This window comes from Sardina pilchardus, chromosome 21 (assembly GCF_963854185.1).
Source record: "Sardina pilchardus chromosome 21, fSarPil1.1, whole genome shotgun sequence".
In the NCBI taxonomy this organism is placed as follows: Eukaryota; Metazoa; Chordata; class Actinopteri; order Clupeiformes; family Clupeidae; genus Sardina; species Sardina pilchardus.
In genome coordinates this window covers 15,571,161-15,589,212 of record NC_085014.1, presented here as the reverse complement: position 1 = coordinate 15,589,212, position 18,052 = coordinate 15,571,161, and the positions used below count along the sequence as shown (strand labels likewise).

Below are 18,052 nucleotides of genomic sequence, written 5' to 3'. Positions count from 1 at the left end.
ATAGCCTGGCTAGCGCCTACCACTTCTCAAATGAGACGTGGTCTGGCAACCAGACGTTAATTTTCTCGTATTTGAAAAAATGCCCAGATCCATTCATTGGGTGCCATGGCTGTCTATCAAATGCGTCTGTGCATTGCTCATCATGGTCTTGCTTTCTCCCCTGTTCTGTGATTGGTCGCCAACATCCGGCGAAAATGTGGGCGTTAGTTTCCAGACTGCCTTAGCAGCGTGAAAGAAATCACCGCGCAAGGCAGTATGGGAACACCCAGGCTAGTGTGGAAAGGCTCCCACAGATAAACTTCTCCATTCCAGACTGCATTACCCTGTGTTAATAATTCCAAAATCATATGTCAATTGTTCTCCTACTAATACAAATTATTAAAGGGGGGGCATTATTAAAGAAGAAATCCAGTGCTTTTTTTTTTACATAGATCTCCGTTTCTCAAAGTCACCAAGTGCTGAGTTTTCCATAACTCCAGTTGCTGCAGCAGCTACAGCAACACACATTGGGGGCATGTTTGTGAGCCCCCGTGTTCATGCCCCCAGAGTGTAGCGCTGCAACTGCCTGGCTGCTTTATATTAGCTGTTGGGTCCAGCAATGGAAACTCTTCACCATTGGTCATGGGTAAAGGAGAATCCAGCTCACTGAAGCCAATGTAGCTGGGGGACCTACTGTAGACCCTTGCAAAATGAATGTAGCCTATTGCTTGAATGAGGGAGAAATGTCTCTACTGCCTGACCACTTTGGAGCTTCACAAAAGGAACTGACAAGTAACACAAACAAAATAAAAATGATTTACTATATTTTTTCATACATTGACTCACATGAAACAGACTTGCGAAATTAGAACCACTGAGTTTCTGGCACCTAGAGCTGAGGTGCTTGAGACCATGCAGAGTCTGGTTATAGGTTAGATGATGAGATAGATACAGTAGCAACCTCAAGGTGCTACACCAATACATTTAGACCGCTGTGACCACTTAGACTTCCTGTGTGTGTGTGTGTGTGTGTGTGTGTGTGTGTGTGTGTGTGAATATATAAATGTGTAATTTTTTTGGCACAGTATTACAAAACAAAGCTGGTTAAGAGCAGTAGCCTATGTGAAAATTAACATAAATGTGCGAACATAGCTGTTTAAATGAGTTATTTAAAACTAGGACACAAATACATGCTCCATACTCATCACATGACTCAGATTAAATGTCTTGTTGAGTATGGTGTGGCTCATTCTTCACTGAAGCTGTCTGGGATACCATGGGAATGCACACAGCAGAGTTAGTCTCAGTCACTCCTACACCAACACCTGAATATGTAAACAGAACATGAGGAACCAATTTGGATCACTGGTTGACATTGAGGTTGTGGATAGAATGTTGTTGAAGGAACTTTGTTTTTGCTCTGATTACCTCTTTGGGTGCGTTCGTAAATTGCACTCCGAGCGCTCCGAGCACACTCTGAAACTTTTTTAACCGTTCGTAAATTCAGAGTGTGGATGGAATTATCGTTCGTTTATTCAGAGCGTCACACTCTCGGAGCGCCCAGAGCGTACTCTGGGCACTCCAGCTGAAAGGACAGAGTAGCAGAGTGTGACGTCACATCAGTCAGCTAGTAACGAATCTAGTTACCTACGTAACGTTAACAGGTTAGCATTTTAGTGCTAGTGCTAGAAGAACGTTTCCAACTTGACATTACAAGCGTTGCTCATCAAGATTATGTAGACGGTTTAAATAACTGCTCTCACATTGTTCTTCATCATCACTGTCAAGAAAGCTCTTGCATCAGTGGAATTGAGTTTTGAATAATACATAAACCCTGTTTCAAAAGTGCCGTAGTGGCGTCCATATTGTAAACATAAACACAAATAATCGTTCGTAAATTCACTGGGAGTTAGAATGCTCGTCTTTTTCGAACTTCAGAGCGTTATTCTATTTTTCAGAGTGTCAGATTGAATTTACGAACGCACCCTTTGTTGACAGAATCTGCTGTTCAGAAGAATAATCACGGCAATTATGACCACTCCAGTGGAACACAGTATCCGAATTAAGTTCTCATTCCAACGTGAAATATGCTCAGGTCCTAACACGATAGGTATAGCTGCTAGACAAAATAAGAACAGCTTAGCAAAAACAGATCCAGAAATATCCTGTGTATTATCCTCATTGTGTATAAGCTGCAGAGCAGTGTTTTGTGCAAGTTATAAAGAAACAAAACCACATTAATACCATATTAACTGCCCCTGTGTTAACCGCATAGCTGAAGGAATTTTGTATGTATGAGTAATGTGTAATGTATAAGCCACGGCTATATGGAAATTACGGTATATCCAGTTTAAAAAAAAGCATAAAAGTGCAATGTGCTCTACCAAGTGGTGCATATAAAGGACAGGATGTATAGTGCAGTGTAGACAGTAGTATACATTTGGTTTACAGAAGGTGGTTTACAGTGATACAAATTAAATATAAATACACTATATTGACAAAATTATTGGGTCACCTGCCTTGACCCCCATATGAACTTCAGTCACATCCTGTTCTTAATCCATAGGGCTTAATATGACGTTGGTCCACCCTTTGCAGCTAGGCTATAACAGCTTCAACTTTCAGAAGCACATTTGTGAAGTCACACACTAATGTTGGACGAGGAGACCGGCTCTCAGTCTCCGCTTTAACTCATCCCGAAGGTGTTCTGTTTGGTTGAGGTCAGGACTCAGTGCAGGCTAGTCACATTCATCCACACTTAACTCTGTCATACATGTCTTTATGGACCTTGCTTTGTGCACTGGTGCAAAGTCATGTTGGAACAGGAAGAGCCAACATCAGTGTGTGACTGTGACCTCAAAAATGCGCTTCTGGAAGAATGGTCAGAAATTCTCATAAAACTAAACCTAAACCTTGTGGAAAGCCTTCCCCGAAGAGTTGAAACTGTTATAGCTATAGAGGGCGTTATATTAAACCCTATGGATTAAGAACAGGATGTGACTGAAGTTCATATGGGGGTCAAGGCAGGTGACCCAATACTTTTGGCAATATAGTGTATGTGCAGTGTACTAGCAGTAACCTTATGAGAGCAGATTATAAATATGGCTAGTATTGTAGAACTAAAAAGGTGCGAGGACTTTTATTTTGGGAAGGAACTGAAAAACAGGAAGGGGGAAGCAGAGTGAGAGTTTAGGAATGTTCCCGCGTACTGAGGCTCTGCCTAGGCTATATGAGTAACTGAGAGGTGAGCAGCTCTGGAAGATAAGTTGTATTGGAAGAATAAACTTCAAGAGTTTAATATGCAACGGAACTCCGTGTCAGGTTATATTGGATGCCCCACATAATTTACTTTTACAGTATGAACAACATGTACAGATATGTGCAGCGTAGTAGTAGCAGTATTATACGATAAATGTGACCCTGCAAGACAAAACCACTCGCTTTGCGCTCAATGCTATATTGAGAAAATCCACAATAAACAAACGTACGGGCTAAAATGTAGAATTTCAAGTTTTTCGCTTAATTTGACAGTATAAAGTCTACACCTTCATATCGTACTCCAATTCAACACATTAGCAGTCATTCCCATTGTTAACCCTGTTATTCTGTAATTCTATTTTTTCATTTTTTATTCATTTTCAGAACTGTTGTCTTTTTTCCCATTATTTTGATGTTGTAGGCTACAGATAAATTTGTAAATAAAACTGGAAATTAAAATGGGTTTTGATTTCAGGCTGTAAGACAAAAAAAGTAATTATTTCAACGGGGTATAATGACTTTCTAGGAACTGTACTGTACATATCGCTGGAAAGTTTAGTTTATAGCCGTTCATATGAGCACAACTTAATTTAGTACATTTTGCCAAAGCGACTGGTTTCGCCTTGCAGGGTAACAAATATAATATACATATGCAGTGGAATTAACAGAATATATTATAAGTATGGATATTTAGTATGGGCAATACAGACAGATACTGTATGTATGTATAGCTATGTGCAGTATATGTTAACAATAAAACATTTACCTTTGCTGTAAATACTCACCATACACTTCCAGGAAAACGGCATGTCTTCCACAGGCTCCCAACTCCTTTGCGGCAAGCAGCATATCAGACACCACACAGCTGTAGCTGCCTGCGTCGTCTTCCTGGACATCCCTGAGATGGAAACTAGCCTGTTTCTTCTGAGAGTCAAACATCTCCATGCCAATGATGGTCTGACTCCTGCAGAAGTAAGCATGAAGGACACTGGCGTCTGGAGCATCAGTGGAGGAGCATCTGAAGTGCACGTCTGACCCTTTTCTCACTCTGGACTCATCAACAGCTATCACTGCTATTTACACAAATTAGCACACATGAGGAAATGATCAATAACAAAAATGGTCTGTAAAATAGGTATTTGTTTCCAAACAGAGCAAGCTAAACATGGATCAATAGAGTCTGTAAATACTACAAAGTCAGTACGCACTCACAGGTTAGACCATTTAACTGGAACACACTGTCACCATACACACGCAGGAACACTGAGTTCACTCCACACGTGTCCAACTCTGTTGCAGCCAGCGGATGTTCTGACAGCACACAACTGTAGCTGCCCGTGTCACTCCCCTGCAGGGTTCTTAGATGGAAACTAGCCTGTTTCTTCTGAGAATTCCACATTTGAACATCTATGATGGTGCGATTTCTGCAGAGGTAGGCAAGAAAGAGGCTTGTGTCTGAAGCGTCCGAAGAGGAGCAACTGAGATCCACTTCTGCCCCTGATTCCATGGACTTGGCAGCTATGATTGCTGGGTGGATATCTATACACAGACATGAGAAAATGAGTCTGTAATCCTTTACAACTAGCAGCGCCGAAACTGTTCTTTATACGCATTTGTTGTAAAATATTACATAAACCAATTTAATATTTGCATAGTTTTCAAATATGATTAATTGTAAACATGAATCTGAAGTGATGAAGGGATCGTACCAGTCACTCGGATGGAGATGAAATTTTCTCCATGGCCTCTCACCGCACAGGGATGGTGCTTTGTCCTAGAGAACATGCAGCTGTAGTTTCCTGAATGCTCTTTTGTGATGTTTCCCACAGTGAAACTGGCATCCATGTTTTTGCTTTCAAGCACTGCTATGCCAACTCCATTCTTGCAAAGGTACACAAAGACTTTCTCGTCATCTCTCTTTAATCCAAATATGCTGCACCTTGCCTCAAAGTATTCTCCCACTTTAAAACTAGCAGAAGATCCATAAATGCGTGCAGGGAGCACTGGGGGAAAAAAAGCCAATTGGACTTACTTAATTGTAATGTGGACAACAGTTGGAAGTAAATTAAATGTACATTTTCAGATATACTCAGGAGAGATGTTAATGTTTTGCCCACAGGGGCCAATCAGCAATCAAGCCTATTTACCATAAAAATAAATAAATAATAATAATAAAAAAAAACATCAACAAAGCGTCCTTGTGGGCAAAATCACCCCTAACTGTACAGACTTCAAAAGCACTTCACTGAGACTATCAAGCAGGCACCTTCCATGGGTGCTTTCAATTAAGCACCCGACCCAGAAGGCTCCAGAAGGTATCTGGCATCCCAGACCCAGACCAGCAACATAATTAAACTCAAATACAACAAATACCTATTCTCCAGTCAATTCTCTTCACGGCCCCAAGTAGTCTGCGAGTCCCTCAGACATGACCGTGTGACCGACTTCGAAAAACAAAATCTAAAGTGTGGCTGACTGCTACAAAGCCTCAAACACCTATCTCCACTGGCCTTGTGTGTCCTTGCCAGCCACGTCCTGCTACCCGTTCTTTAACTTCTTTTTTAATTAAGTGTTTGGCTCACCGCCCTTAGCTAATCCACTGATGATGATGACCTACATGATGATGTTACATTAATTCATTATATAATATGCTAGTTCAATGAAATAACATTGTGTTTTAAAGAGAAACATGACTATTTCATTTATCTCTTTTCCCTTTGTATACGTTAGGTGATTCAATTACATAAACTGAACGCTCAGTTGGACTGACTATTTAAACATGATAATGGTTCATACAAAACTAGACTGGTTTATGTAATTGTAACATAATTTCATAAATCGGACATCCCTGACTGTGCCTTTTTAAAGTGAATAAAGGCTCTGCAACTGCTGTAGAATAATACATTTAAATGTAGGCTATTTAATACGATCTTGACATATCACTGATTTATTTTTCTTCAGTAATGAAATATCACATACCTAGTTCCTGGGACTCGGTTGGATGTTCCTCAGTCACAGTAACTGCAAATGTATGAAACGAATTAATGCAAAAATGAATAACATGAATTGATGCTAACATGAATACTTCTCTGTCATTTTTTGTTTGTATTTACAGTTCTCAGCACTTGTCCAAAGGGACTTACAATGACAATGATAATCATTATATTGAAATAAAACAAATGAACAGCTTAAAGTCATATAGCCTTACTAAAATATTATAATGACATAGATATTATAATTATAATATAATTTCATAGAATTATATAATATTATAGAGTTTAATATAATATATATAAATAATTCAACAGAAGAAAGCAGTAAACATGTACAAACTCTACAAATTGATTTATACAAGATAAACAGATGAGTCTATGGATGCTTTTTGAAGATACCAAAATTATTGCTAGAATGAAGAGCATTAGGTAAATGATTATATCATTGAAAAATCACAGAAGAAAATAACCTACTCTTTTCTGAACATGCCGCTGCATATTATAACATTTATCAATTGTTTTGCTAACAGTTCAAAACAATATCTCCGGAGCATAGCCTACTTACAGAGAATAAATAGTAGAATGAATATCTCACAAGGTGTGAGAACCAAGCTTCTTGACAGTAACCCAGCCATCACTCAGACTAAACTATGAACAGCTATACCTGAAAGAGCCAGGCGAAAGTTCTTGCGTCATGAAGTCTGAAGTGTTCCTTTTTTTAAAAACAGCATTTATTGTGGCTGCTCGCATTTGGCCTAGCTTCCGTTGTATTTCCGCTCAATTGTGTTTCACCTCAATACTGAGGCAGGTTCTGCATTTGGAGTTATTGCATTCGGAAGACAAGGCTGTGTCAAGGCATAGTCTGAGTTGTGACTAGGTCTGAATATTGACAGGAGGGAGGAGGAAGGATGAGCAAGTGGGGTTGAGACATGGAGATGATATACTGTATACTCAGTCAGTGACTTGATAAAGACAGAGGGAGAACTAAGAGGGCACTTAAAGAGGAGGGAAGTTATGCTAGAGTTGTTGTAAGAAGGAAAATGGCAGAAGATGATGGGTATGGCTAAATTTAAAGAAATACTCTTAAGTCTTTCTGCATTACATGAGTGGAGTAAAAAAGTCAGTGGGAGAAGTAGAAATGACAAAAGAAGCCTGTGTTGTGCAAGTCCATACTTCTCATGAACTAGTTCAAAGTTCAGTTCACACAGATTAAACATGAATACTTCACGTTCATAGCTAATCATTTGAATTCTTTTTTTGGAAATAGCCATAGGTGTATCACCTGTCCATTGAATTACAGAGATGCCTCTGAAGTGCATATCTCATCCAGATCTCACTAGACCCATCAACAGCTTCATCTGATTCAACACAGGTATATTATCAACAGATAGGCCTATGTTGTATTTTACATTTACATGTATTCATTTAGCAGACACTTGTATCCACAAAATCACAAAATGAGTGAGCTCTGAAGCCAATGTATACAGTATGGGGTCCTAGACCCTTAGAAAATGCATGGAGCCTACTGGATCAATGAGGGAGAAACGTCTTAGCCTGGCCACTTTGGAGCTTCGCAAAAGGAACTGACATAATACAAAAGAAAAATTATTTACTAGTTTTAGTGCATTTGCACACATGACATAGACTTTCTGTCTACATGATAACCACTGAATTTCTGACAACTGAGGTGCATGAGACACAAGTCTGATGGGTAAAGGTTGAAAAGTGAGATGCTGTAGTAACAACATCAAGGTGCTGCACTGATAAATTTAGACTGCTGACTTCCTGTGAGACAGCTTGAAAGTTACCATTAATTACACTGAACAGACACAGAGTCAGCTCAGGCGTGGCTCAATTCTTCACTGAAGCTGCCACTATTTTATTGACACCTGAAAATGTAAACAGACCATGTACAAAGGGCTATATTTTTAGTTGCTATAGTGAGAACATTTGTTGCCATTGAGGTTGTAAATAAAGGGGGAACGTTGTTAAATTATATTTTTTCATAATTATTTTAGTGATTACCTCTTTGTTGACAGAAAACGCTGTTCAGAACAACCACAGCAATAAACCGCAGCAATTATGACCACTCCATGGAACACAATAATATCATAATATAAATTGGACCTGACTTTACCTGTTTTACAGTGAATAAAGGCTCTCTATCTGCAGCTGCTGTAGAATAATACATTTAAATGTATATATGATCTTGACATTCACATTCACAGATTTCTTTTTCTTTAATAAAATATCACACGCAGACTGAGGTACCTCAATCAACTGAAAATGTATGAAAGAAATGAATGCAACTATGAATACTTCCCTGTCATATTATATTATGTATTAATATTGTTCTCAGCACTCACCCTTTCAGAAAACGGCATGTCTTCCACATGCGCCCACGTTTAGTACAAAGCGTAATGGAATTAACAGCAGCATAACAACCATAAACATCTACAAACGGAGACTTTGAAGAATTAGTTCAGTGGTCCTCAAACTTTTTCTGTCATTCCCCCCACTTTGGAGTTGGGAAATGTTCAAGTCCCACCTGTCCCCATCAAATCAGCAAAATGGTAACGTGATCCGCATGGATCCATTTTATATTTCTTGTGTTAGTCCACTGGACCAAAATGTTATTTTGATTCATACATGTGTCTCTGTTTATGACTCCTATGTGTGTGGCTATTTTGTTTTGAATCAAATTATCTTCCTTGATCTTCCTCCTGTTGTGCCCCACCACCTGTTATGTCTCTATTCCCCACCAAAGTGGCTTTGAGAGCCACTGGATTAGTTTGATTTCTAGATAAAAATATTAGTCTTCCGACACTTTTTGAAGATACCAAAACTATTGCTAATGAAGAGCAATAGATAAATAATTCCACCAAGACAGATGAAAAGAGTTTTGACTGTGCCACAGAAGCCCTTTGTTTGATGATCTAGGGACCTTTGGACAGAGTGGAGATACAAGGTCGAGGATGTGATTAAATATTTTTAGAAAACATTTGAATGTTTGAATTTGAATTCTAATGTTTCAGTTTCAGCATCTGACAGTATTTCAGGAGTCCATTCCTCTCTCACTTGTTCAACTGTAAATGTAAATGCTATGCAATACACCAATTACATGGAAAATGGGCTTCACTTTTTACAGATTAACTTTTGCACCCCTTGCCACACTGTTGTTGATTTCACATTTCTTTTTAGTTTCTTCCACCCAAGGGTTTAAGGGACACTCAAAATCATGACTGTGTGTATGTGTCTGTGTCACACGTGCATGAGTAAAGTACTTTATGTGTGGTTATGTCAGTGTGTGTGTGTGTGTGTGTGTGTGTGTGTGTGTGTGTGTGTGTGTGTGTGTGTGTGTGTGTGTGTGTGTGTGTGTGCGTGTGTGCGCGCGCATAATACTGTATGTGATGATTCCTGCTACATTTTAGTTTTCATATCGCCATACCCCACATTGGCCACCAGAGGGAAGCAGCCTCTCTGCTGCCCACACATTGTCACCTAAATTCTATTTTTGCTTAGCCCGGGTGTTCCCACTAGCCAGGCTAATTTATGCTTATTATGTTTTCTCTTTTAGAACATTGCCATGGTTTGAGGATCTGATCCCATAACCTTTATATCATAATTTGCACCATCCAGCATCAGCCAAGCTACACACCCTGCATTGGAATCTCTTTTGTGATATAACATCAGGAGTTTGGAAATTGTAGGCCTACCAATGCCACAATGGTAGCCGTGGAGATCCTGTCTCTTGTGTAAGGGCTGAGGTTCAACCAAAGTCTAGTCTCTTGTAAGAAAGGCGACTTCTTGTTAGACTTGCCTAACCTAACAGAGACAGAAGGCTGATGTGTGAGAAGAATGATCCAGGGCTACCCAAAGCTACACTGAGTGTGAGACTCACACAATTTACACATATTTGACTTATTATATCTTACATACAATTATGGAGATACATTTATCATTGATCAGGACCCAGCAGGCTTTTTTATGCAATAATACTAACTCTTGGACTTGTTGTTATTTGGACTGATTGTAGCCTATAAAACAAATAAGTAAGACAGAAGAAACATTTCATCCTGAAGAGTGGCAAAGGAGCCTTCTGAGGAAAGCAGAAAAGAAAGAGAGTGAAAGAGTGAACAAGTATGCCTATTCATAATTTATGAACAGACCATGCACAATTTTAAACAGGCCTAAATGTTGTCATTTGATGCATAACGTTAATCAGATAAGAACTTTTTAACTAAAGGTTCTTCATAGATCAGTGGGTAAAGCCAGTGATGACATGGCTGCTGTGCAGCATATTTTGTATTTTTAGAAGACAATTAATGCACTAAGGCTGAATTGAAGTTGATTTAACACCAAAATTACCATCACACTTGTTGTTTTACTCCAACATGATAGATGGCAGCATACAACTATTTTCATTGTGACTGTAAAACTCATTCGACTACATCAGTACGTTTTGTTGGGGATTGGTAAGGTAAGATGGCGGCGCCAGAGGAGCAGGAATTATCCCAGGCGCAGACTGAAAAACTCCTTCAGTTTCAGGTATGGTGGAGATATGTTTTAGCGATTATTTTGACTCCTGGGCTATATGTTCGTGTCTCTCGTTGAAGTTGATACGTTGGTCTTCCATCTCATAAGCCAGCTGCGAGAAGAAGTGAGCGAGTTTACTTCGACCAACAGACCTAGCTAGTTAGCCAACTAGCTTGTGGCTCCGTTAGCTAACGTGAACCACCAAACTAGGTGGTTACACCTGAAAGCTAACGTTAGTTGCCGTCATATGGTATTTAGCCTATGATCTAAATAGCTTTCTGGCTAGCTACGAGTGTCAGGACCACCGTTTACCTGAATGTTCAGCAGCTCAGAGTAACTTATTGTTGAGATTTGAGAAAATTACAAGCCAGCAGGCCACTGCACCTAGCTCGTGATAAACAGGCTACGTTAACGGTGGCGACTGCTAGCTTGTTATTTAGCTAGTGTAATTAGGAAAGGAGATCAAATAAATAAATAAAAACCTCATGCTATCCATAGGAAACAGCATTACAGCGCCCATCTTTTTGTTTTACACGTGAAAATATATTTTGGAGAATCCCTAATCGGAGGATGGCTAATTTAGTCTACAGTGTATCTTGTTCCCTGTCCTAGTAACGTTAATGACAGTTTCTTGTAAAGGGAAACATTTTGATCACGTTAACTGTTAAGGTTACTTGAAAGGCTAGTCCGTACAGCCGAGGCTAGCTGTAAGAACCAAGAGGCCTCTCTACTTTGGCTCAAACGGTTAACTTAGCTTGATCCGATGGCCCCTAACTGTCATAAGGTGATGTTTCCTATGTCAATGATTAAATCCCTACCGTTATGTCATTTTTTGGGTTGAAGTCACACATCAGATGATTGCAAAGCTCACTAACGTGAGTTTCATGGGTGACACGTCAATGCAAGATGCAAGTCATTGCATGGGTTAAGGTAGCCTACATGCTCGAGTGGGGTAAACTAGTGTGTAGGGCAGGCTACAGTTGACAACGACAGTTTAATGCTGAACGGTAGCCAGCCGAGACGTCAGCACAGTCAGTATTATCAAATAACATTAACTTATGCTCGCTAGCTGGTAAGATATGACCTCTGAGCTGTCAACACCCTGAAGTTGGTGAAAAAGCAGATTATCAAGTCATTCATAACACAGGCCACTTAGCTCAGTGGTCCCTCCTGTAGTGAAAACTTCTGTCAAAACGTCTGTTTTTCTCTTACAGGACCTCACGGGCCTGGAGTCCATGGACCAATGTCGACGCACGTTAGAACAGCACAATTGGAATATCGAGGTGAGAACAGCTGCCTGTGGCTATCTGTGGCGTGGCTGGGTCGTTTCAAGAGATGTGCCCAAGAATTGAGCTGAAAGTAACCATGGAGGGGTATTGTGTTTCAGGCAGCCGTGCAGGACAGACTGAATGAGCAGGAAGGAGTTCCCAGCGTATTCAACCCCCCTCCCTCTAGACCTTTACAGGTCAATACAGCTGACCACAGAGTGTATAGCTATATTGTATCAAGGCCACAGCCCAGAGTAAGTATCTTGCACTTAGTTTTCGGTGTTAACTGCACACCTTCCTGCAATATCGCTAATTTTCAAATGGAAGGTTAGAAGAGGAGATTTGTTTTTGACTGTCTTTTTTTGTCTCTTTTAAATTATTATTGCAGGGCCTATTAGGATGGAGTTACTACTTAATAATGCTTCCATTCAGGTTTACATATTACACTCTTCTGGACATATTCAGGTAAACCTCGAGCTACTTCACATGATGTTCACCTTAATGTACTGTCTATTTATGGAGTATTTCTAATCCTTTATCATGACCCTTTTCCAAAAATAAAAGATGGACAATCCTAGTATGCCGCATTTCTTTTAATTTAACCACATAACTATGAATAAAATGGGATTGCCTTAAGGACCCTTCAGTCTGGTGCGATTTCTAATCTAATGTGATTTCTCCCAGGTTCGCCCTGCGCTTTATCAGGCCGGACCCCAGAGGAAGAGTGACAGACCCAGTAGGAGATGTGGTCGCATTTATTCATAGTTTTGAAGAGAAGTATGGCCGATCGCATCCTGTCTTTTATCAAGGAACATACAGCCAGGTAAATTGTGCTTGATTTTGTATTCATTTGTGGTTTTAGTCGTTGGCAGCGGTGCGGATCGTGTAATGATATGCCTTTGCAAATAGGCAATGTTTAGAACATGTCAATTTCCTTTATGTCTGAAATACGTGTCAATTTCCTTTTCCGGTCAAGTCTCAAATCAATTGATATTTATTCTCTACTTTGCTGTAACAATGTCATGTGTGCACACACTGTTGCAGAAGTTTGATCCAGCTAAGAGTTTGTTTCTCTCATGGTCTGCCCTCTTCAGGCACTGAATGATGCGAAACGGGAGCTACGTTACTTGCTAGTATACTTACATGGAGAAGACCACCAGGACACAGATGAGTTTTGTCGGTAGGTCTTCCACCGTACTCGTAGATTTTGGCTGCGTTGTGTTAGGTGTTGTTGAAGGCTTATGTATGTACTTCAGTTAATTCTACCTCCTTCTCCATACAGCTCCACGTTATGCACAGAAGAGGTCCTGACATTCATTAATACGAGGATGCTTTTTTGGGCGTGTTCCACCAACAAGCCGGAGGGCTACAGAGGTGACTATGTAACTTCAATATTACTCAAAAGCCAGAGTAAGCCGGATTAGGAGATAATATATGTATGTGTTTTTTAGGTCTGTGCATTTATCTTTTGCTGCTTTGCATTGAGATGATTAATTTGACTCTAAACACCCTTGGGAATTTGTGTCATTTGGGCAGCCGTGGCCTACTGGTTAGGGCTTCGGGCTGGTAACCAAAGGGTTGCCGGATCGATCCCCAACCAGTAGGGAAAATGTGGGCGGGGGGGAGTGGTTGAGCACATCCATGGCTGAAGTGCCCTTGAGCAAGGCACCTAACCCTTGTATCTACAAGAGACAGCGACAAAGCAGCAGGATGCCATTCATTTTCAACGGGAGTGGACGTATGCCAGCGACAAGCGACAAGCTTGCCGTTGCCGCGAGCAAGGCGGGGCCAAAATAGACAAGAAGTCTATTTTATGCAAATGTTGAGCTAAGTGACAAAGCGACTGCCAATCGGAGTGAAGGCAGCGTGATGTTCCTTGTTTGAAAGTAAAGTCGAAAATGTTGGCAAGTTGGTGGAGTGGTCGCTGTCTCTTGTAGCTAGTGTGACTGTAGGGTAACCCCTCACTGCTAATTGAGATTCATTCCTGTGTCCCCTGTGTAGATTGATATGGTGGGATGCCATATATGTGTTGCCAGTATGGAAATATTGAACATGTCAACAGTATGTCAAAGGGGTTGAAACTAAGTGTGCAATTTTGTAAAGTGCAAAAGTGTTTTATCATTATCATAGTTGTCATTGTGATAAACCTACACACAATTCCGTTCTTAATTAACGGAAACTACCTACTTCACCTGCAGTAGCATGCTTTAAGGAAATTAACTTCAAAACGGAATAACTGTGATGGTGTGGATCAGTGGGTGCCTCTCATTCGTCTTTTTATACATCCTCCCTTCCTCGATCCTCGTTTCCACTGATCTAGATAAAGAATGATGGGGCGGCCGGCAACAATAGGATAGTCTATCCAGTGTTAGTTGTAGATCAGTGGGAACGAGCCTGGAGGACCGAGCATTGAGGAGAGAGGTTGAGAGGCACCCAGTGTAGATGATTAAGAGTAAGGCGGGGATCACATTAGCCAGTGGCAGCGGCAAGCGTAACGCAACGCTCAGACCATAATAATAAATCTAAGCATTCTATCTCGTTCCTAAGTTCAATCTTTGTTGCTACGTTCTTAGACGGATCTGATTGGTTAAAATACCTAAACATTCTAAAAACTGATTGTGATGAGCCGAGCGTTGCGCTTCAAAGTTGAACTAAGTTCAACTCCCAGTTTGCTCAACGCTAGCGTGTAAACGCCAGCGTTGTCACCGCTCCGCTGCCGAACCATAGAGAACAATAGGAAACCTGCCGCTCGCCGCTGGCTAGTGCGATCCCCTGCCTAAACCTCTCTTCCTGTGTCTGTCTGCGCTCATCAGTGTCCCAGGCCTTGCGGGAGAACACCTACCCCTTCCTGGCCATGATTATGCTCAAGGACAGGAAGATGACCGTGGTGGGCCGGCTCGAGGGCCTCATCCAACCAGAGGACCTCATCAACCAGCTCAACTTCATCATGGAGGCCAACCAGACCTACCTGATGTCCGAACGCCTGGAGAGGTGAACGCGGCCGTCAATTAGCCCTTTTCACGTGATGTCAGACGAAGCGTTGCTGGGTATCCTCCGGCATGTCCAGTTGCCAAATACTACAGAAGAGGAAGAAGTAGTATTCATGGGTTTCATCAGGTCCCTTTCCACAGGTGTATACAATCAAGCACCTTGATTATCAATGCAGACTGCATGGTGCTTGATTAATACACCTGTGGAAAGGGACCTGATGAAACCCATGAATACTTCTTCTTCTTCTGTAGTATTTGGCAGCTGGACATGCCGGAGGATACCCAGCAACGCTTCGTCTGACATCACGTGAAAAGGGCTAGTTCTGCACTCAACCATGTAGCTGAATTCCGAAAGGCACAATGAATGACTTTTGCTGCTGTAATCTCAGTACGGTTTTTTTGTAGCACACGGTCGCTCGTCTTGCACTGACCACTTGGCGAGGAATGTTTTAGCATCACATGACCCCAGAGTGTGGTTTCAGATTTCAGATAAGGGCTGATGTTTTTCTAATGGAAGATGTCTGTGCATGTTGCCTGCCATGTGTTAAGCACAGGAATGTGGTTCACTGTGTGTGTGTGTGTGTGTTTTCAGGGAAGAGAGGAACCAGACGCAGGTGCTAAGGCAACAGCAGGACGAGGCGTACCTGGCTTCGCTGCGAGCCGACCAGGAGAAGGACCGCAAGAAGAGGGAGGAGCAGGAGCAGAAGAGGCAGGAGGAGGAGAAGGTTCGCCAGTGCGTGCTGGCAGAGGAGAGGAGGAGACGGGTGAGGGAGGCCAACCACACAACACTTCATTTTGTTTTGATTTATCAAGACGTGTTCCGGTATAATGGGAGGTTATACTGCTCTTCGTTTTATTACTATCTTAAAAAAACAATAAAAGGCCTGCGGGTCCTCAGCAATTAAGGGATTTTATTTTATTACTGAAAAGATGATTTTGCTCCGTATTCTCTTGAAAAGATTACTTTGCTCTGTATATGTCAGATATCCTTTTTTTTCAGGACACATTTTTTGAAAGTAATTGAGTAAATCTAAAAACACTAGGATGATATTTTAGGTTGACAAGTGAATGTTGGCAAAGCATAGATTCTTCAGTTATAGTAGTAGGATTATCTAGCAGGAGTCATTTCTGGAGGCCAATAACATCTTGTTTTTATTTCATGGACATCCTTCAGAAGTCAAAACTTTTCTGACCCGTGTAGTTTACTGTGTTGATGATTTTGACCGTGCGTGCGTGCGTGTGTGCATGAGCATGTGTGTGTTAACGAACCCCTTAACACTTAAGATGTTGCCTGCTTGCCTTCTGTAGACACTCCAGGAGGAGAAGGAGCGCAAGTCTGAATGTCTCCCCCCAGAGCCTGCCCTGGATGACCCTGACAGTGTTAAAATAGTGTTCAAACTCCCCAACGACACACGGGTAGAGAGGCGGTTCCTCTTCAGCCAGTCACTAACGGTAACCACTATTAATGAAGCCACTCGAAATCCACATTTTTTTTTTTCTACTTTCAGTATAATCAGATGAATCATATATTTTTTGTTTGTTTGTTTCTCTCCACTTTGTCATTAGGTAATACACGACTTCCTGTTTTCTTTGAAAGAGAGCCCGGAGAAATTCCAAATAGTTACAAACTTCCCCCGCCGAGTCCTTCCCTGCCTACCCACGGAGGAGCAGCCCAACCCCCCCACGCTCAAGGAGGCCGGCCTCAGTCGGTCAGAAGTCCTATTTGTGCAAGATCTCACGGAAGATTGACATCTAGCTTATCTCTCTGGCTCGTGAAAAAAGCTTTTTTTGTTGTTTTTTTTTTTTTGTTTTGTTGGTTTTTTTTTTTTCTTTTGTATTTTATTTTGTCGAATGACCATTGTGCACAAGGGATCACTAAAATTAACCTCTGGAAAATAATTTAAGCCCCTGGCCCACTGTCCCTCCTCCCGGTACCCCACCCAGACTGATTTGGTTTTTGTTGAAGGAGAGCAATGTGAACTGCCCTGTAAATACAATACCAAGATATTTAAGAACACGCCTGAAATTCACTATACTTTAACTTTTTTTTTTTTTTTTAAATGCAAAGTTGACCATATAATGTACGAAACGACCAAAAGCAGTTTGAGGGGTTGAAAACTAATGGGCTACTTGCACTTCTTAACTGACTGAGATCAAAAACTAGGGACACAGCTTTTACATGTGACCCTGTCTATATAGTATAGTACAAGTGTGCCCATAGTGTGCCTGTGGTAATTCATAGATGCCTATTTTGCCCTTCTACCATCTGAATGGGCCGGTCATGTAAAGATGTAATTTTCCAACTATATAAATTAAACATTTTAAAATGTTGTGGTGGTTTGAGTTTGATAATATTGCTGTCCAAGCTTTCGGTAACGTTTACATTTCATCCTGCCGCTGGACACACAGCTAACCTTGAAGCCATGCCGGTTTTAATATTTTTGTAGGTATGTGGGGGGGGAAAAAGAATAAAATGTAACTATAATGCTAAATGATGGGTTAAAATATTTATTTTAGGGTTAGTTTTATCCTTCCTTAATGCTTAACAGTTCAGTATGAGGTGTGATATTACTCTGCATCATTACCAATCCTTTCCCTAAGACCCAGAAATTACTTTAAGTAATATGAATGACAATTTGCCACTCAAGGCTGGGCACATAGTCCACGATTTTGTTTTAGAGCTGCAGAATGCGGATGTATTATTTATTTCACATCATTTAATGAAGTTATGGAACTGGGGAAAAAAACTGAATAATGAAGGCATTTCTCAGTGCAGTTCAATGCCACATCTTTGACTTCATGATGCTATGCCACAGCATGACATTCATAAAAACCTGAAATTAAAAGTTAATGTTGGAGAAGGTTTTCACTGTCCAGAATTATACATCAAATTGATGTCCACCTAAAATATCCTACATCCTTTTTTAAACTATTGAACCTTGGGTTGAACTACACTCTATCCCTTGGGATTCATAAAAATGGGATTTTTACTCCTTAGTTAAGTATGTTAACTGCCTGATGGTCAACA

The 18,052-nt window shown here is 40.9% G+C and overlaps 2 protein-coding genes across 2 annotated transcripts; one reads left to right on the top strand and one right to left on the bottom strand.

The window, feature by feature from the left end:
• Nucleotides 1-1,522: 1,522 nt before the first annotated feature.
• LOC134068557 (uncharacterized) lies at nt 1,523-6,912 on the bottom strand. The gene is made up of 7 exons (XM_062524240.1): nt 6,796-6,912; nt 6,217-6,258; nt 4,947-5,240; nt 4,450-4,776; nt 4,023-4,310; nt 1,965-2,077; nt 1,523-1,564 (listed from the first exon to the last, which is right to left on the bottom strand). Exons 1-7 carry the CDS (start codon nt 6,863-6,865, stop codon nt 1,523-1,525), a joined length of 1,176 nt encoding a protein of 391 aa, XP_062380224.1. The 5' UTR covers nt 6,866-6,912.
• Nucleotides 6,913-10,654: 3,742 nt separating this feature from the next.
• Nucleotides 10,655-17,354, top strand: faf2 (Fas associated factor family member 2). Its single transcript, XM_062524870.1, has 11 exons — nt 10,655-10,778; nt 11,981-12,049; nt 12,154-12,288; nt 12,423-12,499; nt 12,719-12,857; nt 13,129-13,214; nt 13,317-13,408; nt 14,848-15,025; nt 15,617-15,788; nt 16,333-16,476; nt 16,591-17,354. Exons 1-11 carry the CDS (start codon nt 10,716-10,718, stop codon nt 16,771-16,773), a joined length of 1,338 nt encoding a protein of 445 aa, XP_062380854.1. The 5' UTR covers nt 10,655-10,715; the 3' UTR covers nt 16,774-17,354.
• Nucleotides 17,355-18,052: the final 698 nt, after the last annotated feature.

Coding starts and splice junctions, on each gene's coding strand:
- faf2 (XM_062524870.1), top strand. CDS start 10,716: ATGGCGGCGCCAGAGGAGCAGGAATTATCCCAGGCGCAGACTGAAAAA. Junction 13,215..13,316: donor GACACAGATGAGTTTTGTCG/GTAGGTCTTCCA, acceptor TTCTCCATACAG/CTCCACGTTATGCACAGAAG. Junction 13,409..14,847: donor CAAGCCGGAGGGCTACAGAG/GTGACTATGTAA, acceptor TGCGCTCATCAG/TGTCCCAGGCCTTGCGGGAG.
- LOC134068557 (XM_062524240.1), bottom strand. CDS start 6,865: ATGGCTGGGTTACTGTCAAGAAGCTTGGTTCTCACACCTTGTGAGATA. Junction 4,311..4,449: donor CCAGTTAAATGGTCTAACCT/GTGAGTGCGTAC, acceptor TTGTGTAAATAG/CAGTGATAGCTGTTGATGAG. Junction 1,565..1,964: donor GCAGATTCTGTCAACAAAGG/GTGCGTTCGTAA, acceptor CTGTCCTTTCAG/CTGGAGTGCCCAGAGTACGC.